The sequence below is a fragment of the Cherax quadricarinatus genome, chromosome 100, assembly GCF_038502225.1.
Source record: "Cherax quadricarinatus isolate ZL_2023a chromosome 100, ASM3850222v1, whole genome shotgun sequence".
NCBI lineage: Eukaryota > Metazoa > Arthropoda > Malacostraca > Decapoda > Parastacidae > Cherax > Cherax quadricarinatus.
Genome location: NC_091391.1, coordinates 4,884,926 through 4,904,705, shown reverse-complemented (window position 1 = coordinate 4,904,705; position 19,780 = coordinate 4,884,926). Strand labels below are relative to the sequence as shown.

The following is a 19,780-nucleotide window of genomic DNA, read 5'->3' as shown; positions in this document are numbered from 1 at the left end:
TATTACCAAACCAGTACTTTCCTATATCCTTCCTGAATCTGAATTTTTCTAACTTAAAACCATTGCTGCGAGTCCTGTCTAGGCTAGGTATTTTTAGCACACTATTTACATCCCCTTTATTTATTCCTGTCTTCCATTTATACACCTCAATCATATTCCCCCTAATTCTACGTCTTTCTAGAGAGTGCAGATTCAGGGCCTTCAGTCTATCCTCATAAGAAAGATTTCTGATACATGGGATCAACTTTGTCATCCTCCTTTGTACATTTTCCAGAGAATTTATATCCATTCTGTAATACGGTGACCAAAACTGTGCAGCATAATCTAAATGAGGCCTAACCAAGGATGTATAGAGTTGAAGAACAACCTCAGGACTCCTATTATTTATGCTTCTTGATATGAAGCCAAGGATTCTATTAGCTTTATTGCGAACACTTATGCACTGTTGTCTTGGTTTCAGATTACTGCTAACCAGTACTCCTAAATCTTTTTCACAATCCGTAATATTAAGATCTACATTATTTAGTTTATATGTGGCATGGTTATTGTCCTGTCCAACATTTAGAACTTTGCATTTGTCTATATTAAACTGCATCTGCCACTTCTCCGACCACTGCATCAGTCTATTCAAATCTTCCTGGAGTGCTCTAATGTCCTCGTCAGAATGAATTCGACGGCCTATTTTGGTGTCATCGGCAAACTTGCTGATGTCGCTCTTTATGCCCTCATCTATGTCGTTTATGTATATTGTGAACAGCAGGGGGCCCAACACTGACCCCTGTGGAACACTGCTCGTGACGCTTCCCCAGTTTGATTTCTCCCCATTTATGCAAACTCTCTGCTGCCTATTTGTCAACTTGGACTATTGGACAGTGTCACTCGTCTTGTGAGTGGACATATCACCCTAAAGACAGTACTGGACAGTGTCACACGTCCTTCAAGTGAACATTCTCCATAAAAACAATTGAATTCGTCACAGACTTCAGAGGGAAAGTGTTACCTGTTGTTCTGGAAGTCTGGACTGGCCCTCAGCACCTCCCACACAGACTTGCCGGAACACAAGAGGTTGTGACGGGTGGGAGCGTCACGGTCGTGGGTTCCTTCGTCACACAGATCCGTAACCTGAAATAAAAAAAAATGTTAAGAACCAGTTAAAACATGTTAAGAACTAGTTAGAACATGTTAAAAACCATTGGTGCTGAGGTAGGGAACGTATGTACTCCCCGAGTGGTTTCACTGGATCGAGTTTAACCTGTCTCGATATTATTTGTCCCGTGGATCTTATCGTGTCTAACCCTGAAACTGTGTATTGAATTTGCCACTAGGGCCAGGGTGTAGGAATATCAAAGGTATCACTACCTCGAGTTTCCACCTGTGTTATCATTCTGAATCCTGTTTTCCAGAGTTTGGTCATTTGCCTGCGCCGTCCAGTGTTGCCTGGAGTCTCTGAAGAGGCCAGTTGAAGGCATCGTAATTACACCAACAAGACGTAGCAGGCGGTGGTTGCTGCCCCAACCACAGCAAACTGATTTGCATATAAACAATCTCATCACTGAGTGCAGAGTACAGGTCAGTGCTTCCTGGAGGTGTTAACCTTCCCTGGGTCTGTGCTGCTTCCAACGACAACATGGAGTAACAGTCAATTGCGTAAAAACTCTGTTCCTCAAGGCACAGTGCTCACCTATATCATCTCAGACAGAGAAATAAAACACAGCACCGCATCATCCTTTACGGATGATACAATCTGTATGAGTGACATCCATGGCGCAAATCTCCAAGCCGATACAAATCAAATCTTCCAGCAGGTGACAGAAAACACAAGATGAAAATTTAGACACACGTGCAACATCTGGGTTGCACATGTTGCACTACTGTCTTAACTTTTACCCTATGTAAAATATGATTAAAAGTTGGAACAGAGTACAAAGCAAACGTAAACACGAGATGAACGATGGGTACTTAAGACCCCTAGTTGTCTTCATGACCTCTGGATATTTTCATGAGGGACCTTGGTAAGTGCAAGTCAGTTCCTGATGGCTAGTTGAGCCGGGTTTCTGTTAGCAGCCTCGGCTTGGTTAATAGACAATCATCTACGTAATCTGGCCTCAGGTCAGGCTGCGCGGATACAAAAATCATCAGAACTTGAGAAACTTGTCCAATTTCTTCCTGGCTGTCATCAAGGAGGAGCTGGATATGTTTTCTCAAGTGGCTGATTAGCCAGGCTATGGTGGTTACGTTAGACGTCGTGTGCATAACACAAACAGCCTGTTGATCAGGCTATCCACTAAGCTTGGTCTGAGACCTGGCCGCGGGGGTGTTGATCCTCGGTACACTCCAGGTTGACTCAAGGTACACGATACCCCACCACTGCTGGGTAACCTTGCCGTGATGGCGAGGTTTGAGCGGCTTACCTAAAAACCCAGCACTATCCTTCACCCTTTGGCTTAAACATCCAGGATTGTTCCCGTTTATTTAATTTTCTCACGCTCCTGTCTACCTTACCTTTGATATACCCAGAGGTTACCTGGAGGTTATTCCGGGGATCAACGCCCCCGCGGACCGGTCCATGACCAGGCCTCCCGATGGATCAGGGTCTGATCAACTAGGCTGTTACTGCTGGCCGCACGCAGTCCAACGTACGAGCCACAGCCCGGCTGATCCGGCACTGACTTTAGGTATCTGTCCAGCTCTCTCTTGAAGGCAGCCAGGGGTTTATTGGCAACTCCCCTAATGCTTGATGGGAGGCTGTTGAACAGTCTTGGACCCCGGACACTTATGGTGTTTTCCCTTAGTGTACCAATGGCGCCCCTACTTTTTATTGGCGGCATTTTGCATCGCCTGCCCAGTCTTTTACTTTCGTAGGGAGTGATTTCTGTGTGCAGATTTGGGACCATTCCTTCCAAGATTTTCCAAGTGTAGATTATGATATATCTCTCCCTCCTGCGTTCCAACGAGTACAAGTCAAGTGCTTCCAAGCGTTCCCAGTAGTTAAGGTGCTTGACAGAACTTATACCTGGTGCTAACCTGGTCAACCAGGCTGTTGCTACTGGTGGTCTGCTGACTCATATATCCATCACAGCCTGGCTGATCAATGCAACAATTTATGGAACAAAATAGGTATGTATGAGAGATGCTCTAAGGCCAAGAATTAGAGACTACCTATTGACATATTCTGAATAAGTTCCTGATTAGCCAGGCTATGGTGCATATGTTGGACTGTGTGCTGCTTGCAAGAAAAGTCTAAGTGATCACCGTCAACCAAGAAGCTTAGTCTGTGACCTAGCCATGGAAAAGGTTAAACCCACAAAATCAACAGATAAAATCCTAGACCAGGAACCGGGACTCGACCTCCACACTCACAATTAAGCACACACACCCTTCACTCTTACTAACCCACCTGACACACCCCATTCTAACCTCCAGAATCCACCACCCCATCCCCACCACACCCCAACCATCCCCAGAATCCACCAACCCAGCCATCCACACCCCAACCATCCCCAGAATCCACCACCCCAGCCATCCACACCCTAAACCATCCCCAGAATCCACCACCCCAGCCATCCACACCCTAAACCATCCCCAGAATCCACCACCCCAGCCATCCACACCCTAAACCATCCCCAGAATCCACCACCCCAGCCATCCACACCCAACCATCCCCAGAATCCACCAGTCCAGCCATCCACACCCCAACCACCCTCGGAATCCACCACCCCAGCCATCCACACCCCAACCACCCTCAGAATCCACCACCCCAGCCATCCACACCCTCAACCATCCCCAGAATCCACCACCCCAGCCATCCACACCCCAACCATCCCCAGAATCCACCACCCCAGCCATCCACACCCCAACCACCCTCAGAATCCACCACCCCAGCCATCCACACCCTCAACCATCCCCAGAATCCTCTACCCCATCCATCCACACCCCAACCATCCCCAGAATCCAGCAGTCCAGCCATCCACACCCCAACCATCCCCAGAATCCACCAGTCCAGCCATCCACACCCCAACCACCCTCGGAATCCACCACCCCAGCCATCCACACCCTCAACCACCCCCAGAATCCTCTACCCCATCCATCCACACCCCAACCATCCCCAGAATCCACCAGTCCAGCCATCCACACCCCAACCATCCCCAGAATCCACCAGTCCAGCCATCCACAGCCCAACCACCCTCGGAATCCACCACCCCAGCCACCCACACACACTCAACCATCCCCAGAATCCTCTACCCCATCCATCCACACCCCAACCATCCCCAGAATCCACCACCCCAGCCATCCACACCCTCAACCATCCCCAGAATCCACCACCCCAGCCATCCACACCCCAACCATCCCCAGAATCCACCATCTCAGCCATCCCCACCCCAACCATCCTCAGAATCCACCATCCCAGCCATCCCCACCCCAACCATCCCCAGAATCCACAATCTCAGCCATCCACACCCCAACCATCCCCAGAATCCACCAGTCCAGCCATCCACAGCCCAACCACCCTCGGAATCCACCACCCCAGCCATCCACACACACTCAACCATCCCCAGAATCCTCTACCCCATCCATCCACACCCCAACCATCCCCAGAATCCACCACCCCAGCCATCCACACCCCAACCACCCTCAGAATCCACCACCCCAGCCATCCCCACCCCAACCATCCCCAGAATCCACCATCTCAGCCATCCCCACCCCAACCATCCTCAGAATCCACCATCCCAGCCATCCCCACCCCAACCATCCCCAGAATCCACCATCGCAGCCATCCCCCCCCCCACCATCCCCAGAATCCACCATCCCAGCCATCCCCACCCCAACCATCCCCAGAATCCACCATCTCAGCCATCCCCACCCCAACCATCCCCAGAATCCACCATCTCAGCCATCCCCACCCCAACCATCCCCAGAATTCACCATCTCAGCCATCCCAACCCCAACCATCCCCAGAATCCACCATCTCAGCCATCCCCACCCCAACCATCCCCAGAATCCACCATCCCAGCCATCCCCACCCCAACCATCCCCAGAATCCACCATCCCAGCCATCCCCACCCCAACCATCCCCAGAATCCACCATCCCAGCCATCCCCACCCCAACCATCCCCAGAATCCACCATCCCAGCCATCCCCACCCCAACCATCCCCAGAATCCACCATCCCAGCCATCCACACCCCAACCATCCCCAGAATCCACCATCCCAGCCATCCCCACCCCAACCATCCCCACCCCAACCATCCCCACCCCAACCATCCCCAGAATCCACCATCTCAGCCATCCCCACCACACCCCAGCCTCCCGCAGGCAGTAAGTGAATTAACAGTACATGACTGCCATTATAGTTTCTGTTCGCCTCCGCCAGAGTGCACTGCTCTCACTCTCAAGCGAACACTCGACATATACATATAACAGTATACAGCAGATATAAGATGTAAATAAAAATACGAGAAGAATTTACAAACTTCCATCTAGTATGTCAGTGATGTCAGCTATGGTAGTTGAAAATATATTATTAATGACTTGTATTACAGAAGGGTTGTACCTCCTTACCTACCTACCGGGGATCAACGCCCCTGTGGTCCGGTCCATGATTAGGCCTTCTGGTGGATCAGGGCCTGATCAACCAGGTTGTTACTGCTGCCCGCACGTAGTTCAATGTACGTACCACAACCCAGGGTTGTTTCTACCAGTCTACTACCCCTACTATAACAATGTACCTCCCTGGATGGTGGTTTCTACCAGTCTACTACCCCTACTATAACAATGTATGTACCTCCCTGGAAGGTGGTTTCTACCAGTCTACTACCCCTACTATAACAATGTATGTACCTCCCTGGAAGGTGGTTTCTACCAGTCTACTACCCCTACCATAACAATGTATGTACCTCCCTGGAAGGTGGTTTCTACCAGTCTACTACCCCTACTATAACAATGTATGTACCTCCCTGGATGGTGGTTTCTACCAGTCTACTACCCCTACCATAACAATGTATGTACCTCCCTGGAAGGTGGCTTCTACCAGTCTACTACCCCTACCATAACAATGTATGTACCTCCCTGGAAGGTGGCTTCTACCAGTCTACTACCCCTACCATAACAATGTATGTACCTCCCTGGAAGGTGGCTTCTACCAGTCTACTTCCCCTACCATAACAATGTATGTACCTCCCTGGAAGGTGGCTTCTACCAGTCTACTACCCCTACCATAACAATGTATGTACCTCCCTGGAAGGTGGTTTCTACCAGTCTACTTCCCCTACTATAACAATGTATGTACCTCCCTGGAAGGTGGTTTCTACCAGTCTACTTCCCCTACTATAACAATGTATGTACCTCCCTGGAAGGTGGTTTCTACCAGTCTACTTCCCCTACTATAACAATGTATGTACCTCCCTGGATGGTGGCTTCTACCAGTCTACTACCCCTACCATAACAATGTATGTACCTCCCTGGAAGGTGGTTTCTACCAGTCTACTACCCCTACCATAACAATGTATGTACCTCCCTGGAAGGTGGTTTCTACCAGTCTACTACCCCTACCATAACAATGTATGTACCTCCCTGGAAGGTGGTTTCTACCAGTCTACTACCCCTACCATAACAATGTATGTACCTCCCTGGAAGGTGATTTCTACCAGTCTACTACCCCTACCATAACAATGTATGTACCTCCCTGGAAGGTGGTTTCTACCAGTCTACTACCCCTACTATAACAATGTATGTACCTCCCTGGATGGTGGTTTCTACCAGTCTACTACCCCTACCATAACAATGTATGTACCTCCCTGGAAGGTGGCTTCTACCAGTCTACTACCCCTACCATAACAATGTATGTACCTCCCTGGAAGGTGGCTTCTACCAGTCTACTACCCCTACCATAACAATGTATGTACCTCCCTGGAAGGTGGTTTCTACCAGTCTACTACCCCTACCATAACAATGTATGTACCTCCCTGGAAGGTGGCTTCTACCAGTCTACTACCCCTACCATAACAATGTATGTACCTCCCTGGAAGGTGGTTTCTACCAGTCTACTACCCCTACCATAACAATGTATGTACCTCCCTGGAAGGTGGTTTCTACCAGTCTACTACCCCTACCATAACAATGTATGTACCTCCCTGGAAGGTGGTTTCTACCAGTCTACTACCCCTACCATAACAATGTATGTACCTCCCTGGAAGGTGATTTCTACCAGTCTACTACCCCTACCATAACAATGTATGTACCTCCCTGGAAGGTGGTTTCTACCAGTCTACTACCCCTACCATAACAATGTATGTACCTCCCTGGAAGGTGGCTTCTACCAGTCTACTACCCCTACCATAACAATGTATGTACCTCCCTGGAAGGTGGCTTCTACCAGTCTACTACCCCTACCATAACAATGTATGTACCTCCCTGGAAGGTGGCTTCTACCAGTCTACTACCCCTACCATAACAATGTATGTACCTCCCTGGAAGGTGGCTTCTACCAGTCTACTACCCCTACCATAACAATGTATGTACCTCCCTGGAAGGTGGTTTCTACCAGTCTACTACCCCTACTATAACAATGTATGTACCTCCCTGGAAGGTGGCTTCTACCAGTCTACTACCCCTACCATAACAATGTATGTACCTCCCTGGAAGGTGGCTTCTACCAGTCTACTTCCCCTACCATAACAATGTATGTACCTCCCTGGAAGGTGATTTCTACCAGTCTACTACCCCTACCATAACAATGTATGTACCTCCCTGGAAGGTGGTTTCTACCAGTCTACTTCCCCTACTATAACAATGTATGTACCTCCCTGGAAGGTGGTTTCTACCAGTCTACTTCCCCTACCATAACAATGTATGTACCTCCCTGGAAGGTGATTTCTACCAGTCTACTACCCCTACCATAACAATGTATGTACCTCCCTGGAAGGTGGTTTCTACCAGTCTACTACCCCTACCATAACAATGTATGTACCTCCCTGGAAGGTGGTTTCTACCAGTCTACTACCCCTACCATAACAATGTATGTACCTCCCTGGAAGGTGGCTTCTACCAGTCTACAGTAAAGGTACCCAAGTGTTTAACATTTCTAATTTATCTACTTGTCTAAACCATTTCAATTCTATAATAGAATTAGATTTTGATTTGCACTTACTAATGGGAGCTCTGGGAACGCCATGAATGAGCTGGTGAGGCCAGGATTATCCTCTTGCGCCACTGTGAAGGTGCAGGATAGGTCCTGAGGGTCACATCCTGGACTGGTGACCACAGCAACGTTGGCACAAGTGTTGGGCTTCCAGGAGGCGTCCGGGGCACGGTAGTGTGGTGGGTAGACGGGGCTACCCAGCTGCCCACCTTCATGGAACACTCCATACCTGTACTGTAGCCATTCGTGCGCCAGTAGACGACCTGGAAATACAGTAAAGAGATGATTAATGGTTTTTGGACCAGGTAGCGGTCTGCTGGTCTCTTGTCCCGTCCCTGTCTGCTGGTCTCTTGTCCCGTCCCTGTCTGCTGGTCTCTTGTCCCGTCCCTGTCTGCTGGTCTCTTGTCCCGTCCCTGTCTGCTGGTCTCTTGTCCCGTCCCTGTCTGCTGGTCTCTTGTCCCGTCCCTGTCTGCTGGTCTCTTGTCCCGTCCCTGTCTGCTGGTCTCTTGTCCCGTCCCTGTCTACTGGTCTCTTGTCCCGTCCCTGTCTGCTGGTCTCTTGTCCCGTCCGTCTGCTGGTCTCTTGTCCCGTCCCTGTCTGCTGGTCTCTTGCCCCGTCCCTGTCTGCTGCTGGTCTCTTGTCCCGTCCCTGTCTGCTGGTCTCTTGTCCCGTCCCTGTCTGCTGGTCTCTTGTCCCGTCCCTGTCTGCTGGTCTCTTGTCCCGTCCCTGTCTGCTGGTCTCTTGTCCCGTCCCTGTCTGCTGGTCTCTTGTCCCGTCCCTGTCTGCTGGTCTCTTGTCCCGTCCCTGTCTGCTGGTCTCTTGTCCCGTCCCTGTCTGCTGGTCTCTTGTCCCGTCCCTGTCTGCTGGTCTCTTGTCCCGTCCCTGTCTGCTGGTCTCTTGCCCCGTCCCTGTCTGCTGACCTATATATACTCCCTCCTCCTCTCCTTTTCGTCAGTGTGACTTTGTAAATGGTCCAAGTTGGGCCGAAACGTCATCGTCAGCTCCCCTTATGTGCGGGTTATTTGGGTATTGTTCCAGTCACGGTATGACTTGTTCTTCAATACCAGGAGAAACACTAAAAACGACGTTTCAGTCCAGGACGGATCGAAACCACGTCCTAAGATTCCTCTCCAAAGTGCCAATCTATGTTGTATGATCCACCAGAGGCACTGACCCCAGGTAAATCATCCCCTGGTACATCATCCCCTGGTACATCATCCCCTGGTACATCATCCCCTGGTACATCATCCCCTGGTACATCATCCCCTGGTACATCATCCCCAGGTAAATCATCCCCAGGTAAATCATCCCCAGGTAAATCATCCTCAGGTAAATCATCCCCAGATAAATCATCCCCAGGTAAATCATTAAATCCCCCAGGTAAATCATTAAATCATCCAGGTAAATCATTCCCAGGTAAATCATCCCCAGGTAAATCATCCCCAGGTAAATCATTCCCAGGTAAATCATTCCCAGGTAAATCACTCCCCAGGTAAATCATCCCCAGGTAAATCATCCCCAGGTAAATCATCCCCAGGTAAATCACTCCCAGGTAAATCATCCCCAGGTAAATCATCCCCAGGTAAATCATCCCCAGGTAAATCATCCCCAGGTAAATCATCCCCAGGTAAATCATCCCCAGGTAAATCATCCCCAGGTAAATCATCCCCAGGTAAATCATCCCCAGGTAAATCATTCCCAGGTAAATCACTCCCCAGGTAAATCATCCCCAGGTAAATTATCCCCAGGTAAATCATCCCCAGGTAAATCATTCCCAGGTAAATCATCCCCAGGTAAATCATCCCCAGGTAAATCATCCCCAGGTAAATCATCCCCAGGTAAATCATCCCCAGGTAAATCATCCCCAGGTAAATCATCCCCAGGTAAATCATCCCCAGGTAAATCATCCCCAGGTAAATCATCCCCAGGTAAATCATCCCAGGTAAATCAGGTAAATTATCCCCAGGTAAATCATCCCCAGGTAAATCATACCCAGGTAAATTCATTCCCCAGGTAAATCCCCCAGGCCAGGTAAATCATCCCCAGGTAAATCATCCCCAGGTAAATCATCCCCAGGTAATCATCCCCAGGTAAATCATCCCCAGGTAAATCATCCCCAGGTAAATCATCCCCAGGTAAATAATTGCCAGACCAGGTAGGCGAGGTACCCACAGAGACCTGCATCAGGTCTGCTAATTACCAGGTATTCATACCAATCAGTAATATATCTGACTTTCCAATTAGTCTTGTAATTACCTCTCTCATTATCTTCCGGAAATACTTTCTTTGTAATTAATGTAATTAAAGCAAAACTGAAAGTAATTGAAAGCAAAACTTACCAGCCAGTAATTTTAGGATCATGACTAGTGGCCTCTCTGAGGCCAGAGAGGCCACGAACTGAACTACAGTGGCCTCTCTGAGGCCAGAGAGGCCACGAACTGAACTACAGTGGCCTCTCTGAGGCCAGAGAGGCCACGAACTGAACTAGGTCAGAGAGGCCACAAGATGGACTGCAATAGTCTCCCTGAGGCCAGAGAGTCCACGAACTGAACTACAGTGGCCTCTCTGAGGCCACAGAGACCACCAAATAAGCTGCAATACACTCCCCGAGTCCAGAGAGGCCACAAAATAAACTGCGGTAGCCTCCCTGAGGCCAGAGAGTCCGTAGAGGACTCAACAGAGCTGCAATAGCCTCCCTGAGGCCGTAGAGGCCACAGGGAGACCGCACCAACCTTCATCTTAGGCCACAAGCCACAAACGCTTTCCTGGTTAAAGAAACGTGCCCTGAAGCAGCTGAACGTGCCCTGAAGCAGCTGAACGTGCCCCGAAGCAGCTGAACGTGCCCCGAAGCAGCTGAACGTGCCCCGAAGCAGCTGGTGCGGTGTGAGCGGCGTCCATCACAGCATCAATGTGAAAGATGATTAAGACACGTGTGCAACAGCTGAAACGTTTCGCCTACACAGTAGGCTTTTTCAGTCAGATACAGAGGCAACAGGTGTAGCAGTGAAATGGTGTAATCGGTCCATAAACCTTGGAGAAAAAGCATTTGAGGTGGTCAGTCCCTCAGCCTGGAGTTCATCTCTATGGTCGGTTGCCTCTGGTTGAAGACGCCTGCTATGTAGGTGTCTTCTGTGAAGAACTTAACTTGTCAGGCTAAGTAATGAACGACATTTAGCGCAAATGAAGAAAGAATTCAAACCTTTCACCTTCAAGTTCAAACATTTCGCGGGTCATGGATTCCATAATGGCGGCCTCCTGAAACACTGGTCCAATCACGGCAAGACTTCTGCCGAGCCTCTCACGGCAAGACCAGTGCCGAGCCAAACATGGCAAGAGTAGTGCCGATCGGGAATTGATCTACAAGGAGACCTGGTCTGGGACCGGGCAGAGGGTGCGTTGACTCTCGACAACATCATCCAGATATCGTCATCATCCAGGTGTCAGCCAAACACGCCAAGATTAATGCCGAGTCACAAGCAGCAAGAATGCTCTTTAGATTAGCTGAAGCCGGAGCCGACGAAGGTTTCGAGACGCGGTGAAATGCGCCATTACGATAAGCGTCTCGTGCCCATTTAGCGATGAGTACCCCGTCATTAATGCCCTAGGCTGTCAGGAGGGTACGAAGGGCGCATCCCACCAACTGTAATTCGGCTGCTGCCTGAAGGCTGACTGAATGCTTTCCAGATTCCCTGTCCCCTCACCTCCTGAGTCACAAGCAGCAAGAATGCTCTTTAGATTAGCTGAAGCCGGAGCCGACGAAGGTTTCGAGACGCGGTGAAATGCCACGGCCCAGGCTTCCAATTTAAAAAGGCTGATCAGTGAGGCTGTTGGTGCTCGCAGTCCCCCTATAGACTAGCTTATCTTTGATGAGTTCTATGAGGTTTTTCTATTTCCAGAGCCCGGCCACGGGCCAGGCTCGTCTGGTGCTTGCCTGGTCAACCAGGCTGTTGCTGCTGGTGGCCCGTTAACCCACATATCCATCACAGCCTGGTTGATCTGGCACGGCTTGACCTCCAAATTTATTTTTTGTGATACTAAAATACCGAGTTTCAAATTATCCAAATGGGGAGTTGAGTGATAGCTCTAGGCCTTTCGTGTTGCAATCAACACACAAGGGGCTTGCAATGTTGCAGAAAGAGAGCAGTGCTAATGCTTAACGGCAGTTTAAAAATAGGTTATTAAGCAGAATTTGGGAGGCCTGGTCATGGACCGGGCCGCGGGGGCGTTGATCCCCGGAATAACCTCCAGGTAACCTCCAGGTATGCAGTTTCCTCTTGAAGACAGTCAGGGATCCGTGCGGCCAGTAGTAACAGCCTGGTTGATCAAGCTCTGATCTACCGGGAGACCTGGTCGTGGGCCGGGCCGCGGGGGCAATGATCCCCGGAATACCCTCCAGGTAGACTCCAGGTAGGTAGTTTACCTGCGGCAGGTTTCCAGAGCTCTTCTAGACCTGGAGTCTACCTGGAGGGTGCTCGGGGGTCAACGCCCCCCGGCCCAGTAAATATAGTCTATATGAAAATACCAGTGAAAATTGGAAATAAAACCTGTGGAGGGTAAGCCAGTGGAAGGCCTCGGTCAGATGACCAAAAGCTCCAGTTGTGGGTTATCATATGACTAAGACCCGCGTCAGGAAACACTTGTCCTGTTTTCTGACAAACCTAATACCTACTTACCTCTCTTCTCTGTTCCAGAGAGGAGATGCTAAGTGCTTTGAGGCATTGCCAATAATTTCGCCGTTTTATTGATTCTGTGCTGGCAGTATACATCCTCTGGATGTTTTCCAGCAGTGTCTTCTCTACTGCTCCCCGGGTCACTATCTGGAAGACCCGGGCCGGGACAAGACCGGCGAACTTGCTACAGCAGCTCTGTCTTCTCTACTGCTCCCCGGGTCACCATCTGGAAGACCCGGGCCGGGACAAGACCGGCGAACTTGCTACAGCAGCTCTGTCTTCTCTACTGCTCCCCGGGTCACTATCTGGGAGACCCGGGCCGGGACAAGACCGGCGAACTTGCTACAGCAGCTGTCTTCTCTACTGCTCCCCGGGTCACTATCTGGAAGACCCGGGCCGGGACAAGACCGGCGAACTTGCTACAGCAGCTCTGTCTTCTCTACTGCTCCCCGGGTCACCATCTGGAAGACCCGGGCAGGGACAAGACCGGCGAACTTACCACAGCAGCTCTGTCTTCTCTACTGCTCCCCGGGTCACCATCTGGAAGACTCGGGCCGGGACAAGACCGGCGAACTTGCTACAGCAGCTCTGTCTTCTCTACTGCTCCCCGGGTCACCATCTGGAAGACCCGGGCAGGGACAAGACCGGCGAACTTGCTACAGCAGCTCTGTCTTCTCTACTGCTCCTCGGGTCACCATCTGGAAGACCCGGGCCGGGACAAGACCGGCGAACTTGCTCCAGTTCTCTACTGCCGAGTAAGGCGCTATGATCACAAAACAGTATTCATGTCGTGAGTCCCACCATTGACTTTGCTTCTCTTGTTTTGAAAGCTCACATAACTTGCTGTGTTTACGTTATCTTGTTTTCCAAATGTCAGACAAATCCGCTGACAAATCAACAATTCTTTGCCTCTTCCTAACTTTCTATGTCTGCGTTCCCAGGAATTAACATTTTTGACTGGTGTTGATACGAGCAGATAACGTTCACTGTACATTCTCCAGGTCTAAATTCACCTGCCACAGAAGGGACTGTTTAGTAATATTCCAGTCTGGAGAGAATATAAATGCCTTTAAGAGTATCATTATTGGCTTCGTATATTTTGTTTTGAGAGCTCTAATTATCCAGTTCGTCATTTACTTTACCACTGTGAAAATAACATTGATGTGATATCTCAACTTCATGGAAAAGCACATTAAGATAAGATAAGATAAGATTTCGTTCGGATTTTTAACCCCGGAGGGTTAGCCACCCAGGATAACCCAAGAAAGTCAGTGCGTCATCGAGGACTGTCTAACTTATTTCCATTGGGGTCCTTAATCTTGTCCCCCAGGATGCGACCCACACCAGTCGACTAACACCCAGGTACCTATTTGCTGCTAGGTGAACAGGACAACAGGTGTAAGGAAACGTGTCGAAATGTTTCCACCCGCCGGGAATCGAACCCGGGCCCTCCGTGTGTGAAGCGGGAGCTTTAGCCACCAGGCCAATAAACACAACCCAAACCAACATGGTTTTCGAGGGGAAACAACATGCCTGTCACAGCCGCTAAATCACCATGACGGAACTACAGAGGCGTTGGGAGAAAGCCGGAACGCAGATGTGAAGTGCACATATTTTGCAAAGCCGTTTGACAGATGCGATCATGGGGTGATCGCACACAAAATGAGGGCCATAAGTATTACGGGGAAGGTAGGCAGACGCATGTTTAATTAAGTTTTTGACAGAGAAAACCCGTAGTATAAACAGATCAGAATCCAGCATCAGCGAGGTAAAAAGCTCAGTGCCCCAAGGCACTGTCCTGGCACCTCTGCTGTTTCTCATCCTCATAGCAGACATGGATAAAAACACCCGTCACAGTTTTTCTATCATTTGCAGATGACACTAAAATAAGCATGTCACTACGGTAGAGGACACTGGAAAAGACATAAGCAGTGTTTTCCAGTTGGCAGTAGAGAAGAACATGACGTTCAGTGGTGTTAAGTTCCAGCTGCTTAGGTATAGAAAGAACGAAGAACTTAGAAGGGACACTGTATACAGTACACAGAATCATCAAACATAGTGAAAGAAACATGTGAAAGACCTGGAAGTTATCATGTCAGCTGACCTTTCTCTCCAAGAACACAAGGCAAATGTCACGACAACCAGGAAGATAACAGAGAAGTTCGTGAGAACCTTCAAAACAAAGGCAATAAAGCCAGTAGTGACACTTGTCTAATCGCTTGTGGTCTCATTTGTTGGCGGACCCATTCATGGCAGGAGAAATGTTAGAGCTGGAACAAATACAGAGATCATTTACGACCCATATAGCATTTAAATTACAGGGAACGCCTCAAAGTCCTAAATATGTACTCAATGGAGCAGAGGAGAGAGATACATGATAATATACACCTAGAAAGTACTTGAGGGACTTGTCCCAAATCTGCACACAGCTACAACATACTGGAGTGAGAAGTAATGCTCTGGAGAAGGGCACAGTCATAGTGGCTGCTTGTTGCCCGTCTTGTGATGCAGCTCATTTCTGAATGTCCTTCCCTCCCTCCTTCCTTCCTTCCTTCCCTCCCTTCCCTCCCTTCCCTTCCCTTCCCTTCCCTTCCCTTCCCTTCCCTTCCCTTCCCTTCCCTTCCCTCCCTCCCTCCCTTCCCTCCCTCCCTCCCTCCCTCCCTTCCCTCCCTCCCTCCCTCTCTCCCTCTCTCCCTCTCTCCCTCTCTCCCTCTCTCCCTCTCTCCCTCTCTCTCTCTCTCTCTCCCACCAAGGACACCCTGGGTCTCACATTACACCACCTCCCCTGAACAGTAACTCAGACTCCCGTCTTATCCCTATGGCTGCCGAACAACAAAAACTGGATGATATGGGAGACTGGAAGATGAGCTTCCTGGAACTACAGACTGACTACCTCCCCTGGAACCCAAACCAAACATGGGACAATGTACAAAACTTTGCCAATCTTAAAAAACAAAAAGGTACAAGACACGAATAACCCACACACAGGTGACTGAAACTTCTGACGACATTTCGGTCCGATTTGAACCATTATGTTTACAGTGGTACTACTGGTGAATGATTCACTATCTTGCATCTTATTTGGGTGATGTGAAAGAGTTACACTATCACTCACGAAATCATAACAACCATGGAGAAAAGGTATTTAAGGTGGTCAGTCCAACAGTGTTGATATTCTGGAACGACATCGTTCCAGACCATGGAGGTGAACTCTCCTGCAGCCTGAGGCACTGACCACCTTGTTCCAGACCATGGAGCTGAACTCTTCTCCAGCCTGAGGGACTGACCACCTTGTTCCAGACCATGGAGCTGAACTCTTCTCCAGGCTGAGGGACTGACCACCTTGTTCCAGACCATGGAGCTGAACTCTTCTCCAGGCTGAGGGACTGACCACCTTGTTCCAGACCATGGAGCTGAACTCTTCTCCAGGCTGAGGGACTGACAACCTTGTTCCAGACCATGGTGCTGAACTCTTCTCCAGGCTGAGGGACTGACCACCTTGTTCCAGACCATGGAGCTGAACTCTTCTCCAGGCTGAGGGACTGACCACCTTGTTCCAGACCATGGAGCTGAACTCTTCTCCAGGCTGAGGCACTGACCACCTTGTTCCAAACCATGGAGCTGAACTCTTCTCCAGGCTGAGGGACTGACCACCTTGTTCCAGACCATGGAGCTGAACTCTTCTCCAGCCTGAGGGACTGACCACCTTGTTCCAGACCATGGTGCTGAACTCTTCTCCAGGCTGAGGGACTGACCACCTTGTTCCAGACCATGGTGCTGAACTCTTCTCCAGCCTGAGGGACTGACCACCTTGTTCCAGACCATGGAGCTGAACTCTTCTCCAGGCTGAGAGACTGACCGCTTCAAACACTTACTGCTTCCTTTGTATTTGACTGAAGAAATCTACTGTTTGGGCGAAACGTTACAACTATTGTACGTGTGTGTTGATATTCAGCTTGTCGGTATTTTATACCATTATTAGCAATGCCGAGATTAGCTGATCAACCAGGTTGTTGCTACCAGAAGCCAAACATGATTGTAATCTAGTTAAAGTTTCACTTTAATGGGGTTTGAAGCCTATCGACTACACGAGAGTCACCTGCTCGCTATGTTAATGCTCTGAGTTGGACCGACACGTTGTGATAAGCCTAAGAACATAAGGAAGGAACACTGCAGCAGGCCTACTGGCCCATGCGAGGCAGGTCCAAGTCTCCTACTGGCTTAAGCCAATGTTCTAACCTAGTTAGGTCAGGTCACATTCACTTATGGAACACGGCATCTGACTTAGTAGCACAAGCTAGTCAGGTACCATGTCCGGGTTATTTGTGGTACTGTACAAACCTCGGTAATAGATACCCACAATTCCTTTAGAAAGACATGTAAGTAATCACTAGACAACGTTTTGATCCCACGAGCGAAACATGTTCGAAAAGTTTGTGTATTGTTCCAGCCACAGCCTCAAGCATGGATTAAAACGAAGTCTGTGCATACACTTAGATATACACCTCTCAGTATACCTGGAGAGGGTTTCGGGGGTCAACGCCCCCGCGGCCATGTCTGTGACCAGGTCTCATGGTGGATCAGGGCCTGATCAAACTGGCTGTTACTACTGGCAGCACGCAAACTGATATATGAACCACAGCCCGGCTGGTCAGGTACTGACTTTAGGTGCCTGTCCAGTGCCTGCTTGAAGACAGCCAGGCGTCTATTGGTAATCCCCCTTATGTATGCTGGCAGGCAGTTGAACAGTCTCGGGCCCCTGACACTTATTGTATTGTCTCTTAACGTGCTAGTGACACCCCTGCTTTTGAACATTAAAATGGTATAAAATACCGACAGGTTGTTAGGTAAGACACATATGCAACAGTTAGGTATCTTTATTTCGAAACGTTTCGCCTACACAGTAGGCTTCTTCAGTCGAGTACAGAAAAGTTGATAGAAGCAGAAGATACTTGAAGACGATGTAATCAGTCCATCACCCTTAAAGTTTTGAGGTGGTCAGTCCCTCAGTCTGGAGAAGAGCATTGTTCCATAGTATGAAACAATACTCTTCTCCAGACTGAGGGACTGACCACCTCAAAACTTTAAGGGTGATGGACTGATTACATCGTCTTCAAGTATCTTCTGCTTCTATCAACTTTTCTGTACTCGACTGAAGAAGTCTACTGTGTAGGCGAAACGTTTCGAAATAAAGATACCTAACTGTTGCATATGTGTCTTACCACACCCTTGCTTTTCATTTGGAGGGATGTCGCACTGTCTTCCGAGTCATTTACTTTCGTAGGGACTGATTTTCGTGTGCAAGCTCGGTACTAATGCCTCTAGGATTTTCCAGTGTTAATACTTTGCACTGATAAAGACACTGGATGGCGACACGTCTACAAATAAAGATACCCAGATGTACATGTGTCGAATTCTTTACTCACCAGTAATTCCAGTGTTGTTCTGGAGGAGGAATTCGTACCCCATGGAGATGTAGTCCCCTAGGTGCCCACATCCACGGGTCTGGAGCGTCCAGGGTCGAGTGCCATGTTGAGGGTGCCTACCCTGTGTCACCCTCATCTCTGCCCCCTGCCAGGTCTCACTGGTGGCATTCTGGAGACCAGATATTAGTGGGCATCCGGTCGGGGACCATGACGGGGGCACTAGTACAGTGACGCTGTGGAAGTTGGCACGGCCCCGAGTGCCAGTAAATACCACTCTGGAAGCGGCACTCAACACATCCTGTAACGTAAATGATAATAATTAGTTATCCATCTTTAATCTTAATTACACAATAAGAGAACATTGTATCAACATCCTTGGTCACAATAAGAGAACATTATATCAACATCCATGGTCACAATAAGAGAACATTATATCAACATCCTTGGTCACAATAAGAGAACATTGTATCAACATCCATGGTCACAATAAGAGAACATTGTATCAACATCCATGGTCACAATAAGAGAACATTGTATCAACATCCATGGTCACAATAAGAGAACATTGTATCAACATCCATGGTCACAATAAGAGAACATTGTATCAACATCCTTGGTCACAATAAGAGAACATTGTATCAACATCCTTGGTCACAATAAGAGAACATTGTATCAACATCCATGGTCACAATAAGAGAACATTGTATCAACATCCTTGGTCACAATAAGAGAACATTGTATCAACATCCTTGGTCACAATAAGAGAACATTGTATCAACATCCATGGTCACAATAAGAGAACATTGTATCAACATCCATGGTCACAATAAGAGAACATTGTATCAACATCCATGGTCACAATAAGAGAACATTGTATCAACATCCTTGGTCACAATAAGAGAACATTATATCAACATCCATGGTCACAATAAGAGAACATTGTATCAACATCCTTGGTCACAATAAGAGAACATTATATCAACATCCTTGGTCACAATAAGAGAACATTGTATCAACATCCTTGGTCCCAGAATCCTCAACGTTTAAAGACATATATTTTTTAATGTTAAAATTAATAATTTTGTACCAAAAGAACCTTAGAAAACTTACCTGACCTTATTATAACAAGCTCAGTTTAATTTAACCTAACCCAACTAAATATATTTTAGATAAATTTACAATAATTTAATAAACACAATATTTTTTTTCTCGTTAGGTTCAGAATAATTTGAGAAATTATTGCATACACAAATTTTCGCTTGACCTATTCGGCAAGAAGAGAGCTGCTATTTAAGCCAAAATCGCAAGTTTTACAGTTTACCTATTCGGCACGATATATATATATATATATATATATATATTATATATATATATATATATATATATATATATATATATATATATATATATATGGCAACGAGACTAGCCTTTGCTACATACTTGTGCAAAAAGGGATAACACAGGAAAGAAGGAGCACTACAGAAGGCCCACTGGCCTGTTGCCTCTAAGTCGCTTTGTGAGCTGCTGGGAGTAACAGTCTGCTTGATCA

The 19,780-nt window shown here is 48.3% G+C and overlaps 1 protein-coding gene across 1 annotated transcript in view; it reads right to left on the bottom strand.

The window, feature by feature from the left end:
* The window catches only part of LOC128704622 (calcium-activated chloride channel regulator 1-like), a 77,708-nt gene that overhangs the window by 13,745 nt on the left and 44,183 nt on the right, over nt 1-19,780 (bottom strand). The window contains exons 2-4 of the mRNA XM_070079598.1: nt 18,232-18,529; nt 8,145-8,398; nt 1,001-1,122 (exon numbers count right to left, since the gene is read on the bottom strand). Coding sequence (XP_069935699.1) covers nt 1,001-1,122; nt 8,145-8,398; nt 18,232-18,529 — 674 coding nt within the window. The remainder of the gene's footprint in view (nt 1-1,000; nt 1,123-8,144; nt 8,399-18,231; nt 18,530-19,780) is intronic.